Source organism: Stegastes partitus, unplaced genomic scaffold (assembly GCF_000690725.1).
Source record: "Stegastes partitus isolate 25-593 unplaced genomic scaffold, Stegastes_partitus-1.0.2 Scaffold298, whole genome shotgun sequence".
NCBI lineage: Eukaryota > Metazoa > Chordata > Actinopteri > Pomacentridae > Stegastes > Stegastes partitus.
Window position 1 is genome coordinate 109,913 of NW_007578029.1, and position 6,919 is coordinate 116,831.

The window sequence follows — 6,919 nt, forward strand, 5'->3', positions numbered from 1 at the left end:
GCTTCCAGCAAACACACACCGTCTCTTGGCGAACATGGCGGCAACTTGACAACGGCAGCGAGATGAAGACGGTGAGGGCTTGAAAAAGACGAGAGGTCTGTTTCCAGGCTGTAGGCCCCAACCGCCGACACAAAGGCACACAGCTTCGCCATGTTGGAAGAGGATAGCGCCCTTGTCCCTGCACGACCGAGGCCGGGGAAAACGTAAACGCGTCGGTGAGTGTTTCTAAAAACGGAGTCGAGGCTACGCAGAGGAGCGGAGCGGCGCGGCGCGGAGCTCAGGGCGGACGGGAGGACAGCGGCTTCGCCGGTCAGCCATGGAGGATGCGGCCCGCGGTCGCCTGCGTCTGATTTGCCAGCCGGCCCCTTTTAATGGGAATTAGCGCCGATAGCAGCGAGCAGCCGGGACGAGCCACCAGCCGACACCTGAGGGGAGGAGAGCGCGAAGCGGACCCGACGTCAATGACTGTTGCGGCAGAGGAGCCCCCACGGTGGAGTCGGCCGGTTCCCAAAATATGACCAGGGGTGCTGGGACGTGTTGGCAGCAAGAAGATGACGACGGCTTCCAAATCTGGCTAGAGCCCCCCCGAGACAACCAAAAGCCATTCACCGACTCCGAGAGGGCGCAGAGATGGCGACTGTCCTTGGCATCCCTCTTGTTCTTAACCATCCTCCTCTCTGATCACCTGTGGTTCTGCGCCGAGGCCAAACTGGCCCGGACCCGGGACAAGTTCGCCTCCTCCCACCTCCTCTCCCCCCAGACCCACTCAGCACACAGCAGCCTCAGAGGAAACCCAGATGCTATTTTTATAGGAAACTCTACCAAACATTTGTGGCGCCTCGAAACTTGCCACCAGGACAGTTTGTCTAAAGACTGCTTCACGCTGGCGGACGCGGACCATCTGTGCGGGGGCCTTTCCGAGCGCGAGGGGACGCGGGCTGTAAATATGAGCGATTTGTACCTTTCCTTTTGTAACTCCTACTCTCTGCTGGATTTGTTCTACGGGTCGACGAGTCCGGACAATTTGAACTGCAGCCTGGACGTGCTCGGAGATGGCGACACGAGCAGATGCATCCTGTGCGTCCAGGCGTACCAGCGCTACGACCAGCACGCCCAGGAGAAGTACGAGGACTTCGAGCTCCTGACTCAGAAATACGAGCCGGGGGGCTACTCGGTGAGGACGTGCATGGAGCAGTGCAAGGTAGGACGACATGCTTTTAAAATAAGTCAATGAGAGGGGGGTGATGTGGTGGCCATCTGTTGATTTGGGCCCCGGATAGATGCCAGTTCGGTCCTCCTCCTCCTCCTCCTCCTCCTCCTCCTCCTGTCGCCATGGAGACGGATGACAGATTCAAGGAGACTCCGGGCCTCATGTTCATTCATCTCCTCATCGTGCTGAGGCCTAATGTGCAGATGTTTTTATGTTCTGATCGTCTCATCCCCTCCAATCCGCCTCAGAGTTCTGATCGGGTTCGAATCCAGCAGAACTCGTGGAGGCTGCGCGCTGTCGCAGTCCGCCAGGTGTTCATCATGGCCGCCCCACTCCACATCGAGAGCGTTTCATCAAAGTCAAGAGGTGGTTTCCCTGCTTAATGTGTTTGCTCATTACCGGGCCTCGCGCGGGCCGCGCTCTTTTATTACCGCGCGAGTGTTTGCCGGAGCTTGAGAGCCTCGATCAGCCGCTCCGGGCCGCTCCGGGCCGCGCAGTGACGCTCCGCTCCGGGCTCCATTCACAGAAGCCCCCGACCAATCCCCGCCGGCCTCCATTCAGCCAACCAGGAGGGAGTCTGACACCAAAAATAAATAAATAGTGATGAGGGCATCTGGCTGCTGGGTGGAGAAACTATCACCAAACTGATCACAGGCAGCTTCACCAATCAATAATCGATCACAGTTATTTACAGTAAGATCTGACTTTATGCAGCAAAAGTTCCCAGAACCTGAGGTGACTCCTGCTCACGTCTTGTTTTTATCAAACTAAAGTTTAAAAACAACCAAATGTTCGATTTTAAATCATTTATGACTAAAAAAGTTGGATATTTTTCTCAGTTTCTGTTTCAAAATGACTCAAACCTTAGCAAACAGGAGGTCAGATGATGCTGCAGACGCCCTGAAACTCTGACATCCTGCTCGATCTAGTTTCTTGCACTGGAAAAAAAAACAAGAGAAAGTTTTTCAAGTTTCTGGCTGTGATCTTAAACCGAGAAAACACGTAAAATCACACAAAAAGTTTTAATTTACATGTTTGTCCTGTAAAAAAAACTGTAAATGAAGTCCTCGTCTGAACTTTTTAGTTTCATAAACGGTAATTAGGTTTTTTTTACATGTTTGACCACAAAATTAAACTATTTCTACTTTATTTTTTTGCTGATATTTGTCAACAGGAAGTGACACCTCAGGTTCTGTCTCGTTCTTAAAGCACTTTTTTATCCTTAATCACTTTTTTAAACTGTTATTTTTGAGATTTTGCAAGTTTTGTTAAATTACAGTTCAGTAAAAATACTGAAATATGTAAAAAAAACAAAAAAAAAAACCAGATAAACAACTAAATAAAACAAAAACAGGCTGAAACTAAACAGAACTTCCACATTAAAGTGAGTATTTCTACACGTTTGTTTTATCACAATCTGTGGCAGGAAAATGACGGTTTTATTGTGTTTAAATCTACCACAGATCTCATCATCTGACAGATGTTTGCTGTTAGTTTGAATAGTTTTCCACCAGATTTCGTTTGTCTTTCTGGCCTCCTCGCTGCTCCTCTGCTCTCTGAATGAATGTGGAAACAGCTGCAGGTAGATCGATCAGTTTCAGCTTCAACCAGATGAATGAATCCAAACACTTGGTGAGACTGAAGCTCAGAAAGTCAGAGAACGACCAAACAAACAGGTGGTTTGAGGAGGAAACAGCAGAAAAGATAAACAGCGTTTTAACACCTTTGGTCCTTGGAGCTGCTGAACACACTCATAAATGTAGTTTTCTGAATAAGTAGTCGAGGAAACGTTTCTGTCAACAGACGTCTGATTCAGCAACCAAGCAGCTCAGCTTCATTCACCACAGAGACGCCGATGAGTTTTAAAGACGTCATTAAGCGTCACAGAAGTCTTTGTCATGGTTCCTGAACCTCCACAATCTTCTGTTCTGTGTCATCAAGGTGCAAACAGGCACCAAAGCTAACGTACAACACGTTTTCTACATAGATAATGTATTTTTAATGGATTAAATAACATGAATAATCATGAACATCCTTGCTGCCACTGTGTTCAGACACATGCTGAGGAGTTGGGCTGGTTTGGGAAACTCATCCTGTTTATCGTGTTAATGCAGTCGTGACCCTTAACAATCCTAAACCTTGCTATCCGACAGGTTTTTAGGAGAAACCAACAGAACCCATAAAAACAGCCTTAACATAGCGACAGCCTTGGATTCTGACTCCGACATGACATTTAATGTCACCAATCAGGATGACGGCGTATTATCTGACTGAACAATCCCACAGATTGGCTACGTTCACACTGCAGGACTTGATGCTCAATGAGGATTTCTTTGTGACTTCCTTCACGTTTCCAGTTCAATGCGACTTGTATGTGATCTGCTGTGTGAACTTCATACGACCCAAAAGTGTCCCGCATGCGCACAAGAGGACACGACGACGTCACACGCAGCGAGCGTGCTCAGTGTTTACGGAAGTAAACATGGATGGTAACGGTGGAGCGTATCTGCCACTCCCCCGCCGCCACCGATGGAGGAAACAGAAGTGTGAGCGCTAACTAAACTAGCATCAGCAGCCAAGTACTGCCTGTGTGTTCTGGACACTTCCACCCCGTCAGAGCGCTGCCCCGGGGTGGAAGTGTCCCCCGACGGCACTGAATATTCACATATTCATCATTAATTGGGCCTGAATATCCAGAACATGCTGTTGGGACCAGCCCTACTAGTTATTATAACAACTATGAACAATAATGAACAACTAATGATCCTTCCAGCATCAAGCCCTCCTCGTATCTGGACCTCCGTCTTGACAATCCGACATAAAAGATATCCGACATAAAAGAAGGTTCAGTGTCGGATTATTGAGTCACGACTCTACTTTATATCTTTATATATGTTCTTTTGACGCACAGAATTTGAATTTTGATGTGATTTGAACACATGAAGGATGAACAAGTGAACAAATTTAAAATTAAATCAGAACCAGCAGCTCATTTTGATCCAGACTAACTTCTTACTGATGCATAAGACAAACGTTTTTCTAATTTTTCATGTAGTTCTAACTTTAACTGCTCAGAAACACATGTTGGCTATATACTGGCTGTGTTTGATCAGCTGCTCGTTGCGTCCACGTCTCACCACATCCATCCTCCTGAAGCTCAGACGTTCTGCTCTTTAACTGCTCCTCTGCTCCGACGCTAAACTGCGTTTTATCGCCGCAGCGCAACGACGATAAAGTTGAATCTAATTCCATCTAATCTCAGTTTAAAGGAGGGAAACACGACTGGATCCATCTTTGTTGTAGATCCTCCTTCCTGAGCTTTTTTAAAGGAGATCAGTCCAGCGGTTGTAAACAAACAGTCCAGGAGTAAACAAACAAACAAACAAGCTGCTGAAGGTCGAACAGCTGATGAGTTTTGACCATTTCAGTGAATTTATTTTGCGTTCTGTACGTGATGGTACAAAACTGAATGTGCACAAAAGAAATCTGCTTAAAACAAAGACAGAAATGAATGATTTGAAGCAAACGGAGCAAAGCCAGGTTGGACATTTTCTCAGACACGTCTTTAATGGAGACGGGGAGGCAGCAGGCAGAAGACTTTATGAGTGTGTGAAGCAGCTCCAAGGACAGAAGATATTAAAAAGCTCTTCTTGCTAATGAACTGACTGCACTCAGGATGGGTTTTTCTAGAGGTGCAACTCTTCTGCGCAGAGATCCAAACCCTGTTTACGAACCACCTGTTAGCTCAGATGTTGGAGGTTAGAGGCCGACCTCTTGGCCGTCAGATCGTCTTTATTTTCCAGCAAAAACAGCAAAAAAAGTGTCAAATATTTTTGCTTTTCTTTGTCGCATGTGGCTTAAAAATGGAACATCTTCTGTCTTAAAGTGTCGCCTCAGCTTCTGGTGACTTGGACGTGTGCTTTCTTGACTTCCATCCATCATGTAGACGCCTTGATCCTCACTGGGGTCGAGGGCAGCACCTACAGTTTACAATTTAGAATCACCAGTTAACCTCAACGTGTTTCTGGAGGAAGCCGGAGAACCCGGAGAGAACCCACGCTGCACGGGGAGACCCACACAGAAACCATCGAGCCTCCTTTTTTGACGTTTCGTGTGAAAATTAGAACACGACGGCAACACCGAGGCGGCACCAGCAGCGTTGGGTCTGACAGGGTCTCCAGCCTCAACCTCTTTGGCATCTGGAGGGAAAACAGTCATTTAGTCAAGCTGCTAATTTCTTGAACAGTGACCCCTCTCCATCACCTTCCTGATTACAGGTTCTCTGCAGCCCGCCGCTTGTCGCCGTAACGTGGAGCTCTTGTGGAGTTAATGGCCACCTGCCTCAGGAGAAGCCGGCTCAGATGTTTACGTAATCGGTGTGAACGCGCCGAGCCGACTTGTCAGAGGACGATCCCTGACATTTCCGAGCGAGGATGTCTGACAGTCGTGTTTGTTGTGCGGCAGCGTCTCCGGTGGTCCGCAGGTGGTGCTTTGATTCCCGTAGCCCGAGGTGAAACATCACACGGCGGACACGGCCGGCGTGCTGTTCCTCACGATGGGACGCTCCATCATCTGACTCGGTGAAAGCCCACCATTCATCCTGACAGCGGGGCCGGGCTCCCGACGCTCAGACCGCCGCCCGACTCCAGAGCAGCAGTGTTTCCCAGCAGCTTCTCTTTTTTTTAATTTTATCTCCAGTGTGAATGTCAGACCCACAGGAAACCGTGCAGCTCCTCCACAAGGCAGCACTTGCTTGTTGTGATGGCAGGAGTTTAGCATCAGGGCCTCTGTCTGAGCACACAGAGAGTTTTTTACCATCAATAACCAGCTGCTCGTGTTCTGTAGGTGAACTTTTTAGTGTTCTGTGGCACCAACGTAGCCCAGAAACACACTGATGTCCTCTTATTATCCACTGATCCACCCGTTGTTAGTCCAAAGACAATAAGAAGTGATCACCACAGCTTCCCAGAGCTTCATGTGACGCCCTGAAGCAGCTCAAAAGCCCCCAAAACATTCAGTTAATCAAGATAAAAGAGGAAGGACGAGGCTAAACATTCACCTTTAATAAAGCTGCTGGTGCTCGACCATGATGCTACGGCTAGGCTAGCTGTTTATTAATGTGATCATCCATTCATCAGTTTGAGTCACTAAAAAAAAGCAAAATTCTGTGATTGCAGCTGCTTCAATGTGAATATTTCCTCTTTTTTCTTCTTCTTCTTTGGGAAACACTGATGGACTTTTTTTTTGTGGTTGAACACAGGTAGCACAGTTTGGCAGGTTTCTTTCTGTCTCTGTGCTCGTCGTGCTGATTGGACGTCACATGTTGATGCTCTGTTTAGGATTTATCAGCGTTTAAATCAGGGTCTGACGACACACGATTGGTCGTTTGATCCCCGACAGTCACGTCTGATGAAGCTGAGATCTGAAGCGGTGAACGTGGAATAGATATTTGTTGATCGCCTAGAAAAGCTTTTTGTTATTTGCCTGAAGAGCTCAGAGGACGTCCAGACGTCGGCTCGTTGTAGTTGCTGGTTTTTCCATCAGTCTTGCGTTTAAATAGTTTAAAGTGTGAGTGTGAGAGGCTGGAGCAGCTCGTTAATGTGTTCGTCAGGGTTTCCCAACAGAAATGAGGAGTTTGCTTCAGAGATTTGTGCAGCGTCGAAGCCGAGTGAAAAAAAACTTCACTGAGGATCCTGAATTGGTTCAAAT

The 6,919-nt window shown here is 47.7% G+C and overlaps 1 protein-coding gene across 1 annotated transcript in view; it reads left to right on the forward strand.

Annotated features, from left to right (window-relative positions):
• nalf1a (NALCN channel auxiliary factor 1a) overlaps positions 1-6,919 on the forward strand; it is a 46,993-nt gene continuing 40,074 nt past the window's right edge. Inside the window, exon 1 of the mRNA XM_008283132.1 lies at positions 1-1,201. Coding sequence (XP_008281354.1) covers positions 515-1,201 — 687 coding nt within the window. The 5' untranslated portion in view covers positions 1-514. The remainder of the gene's footprint in view (positions 1,202-6,919) is intronic.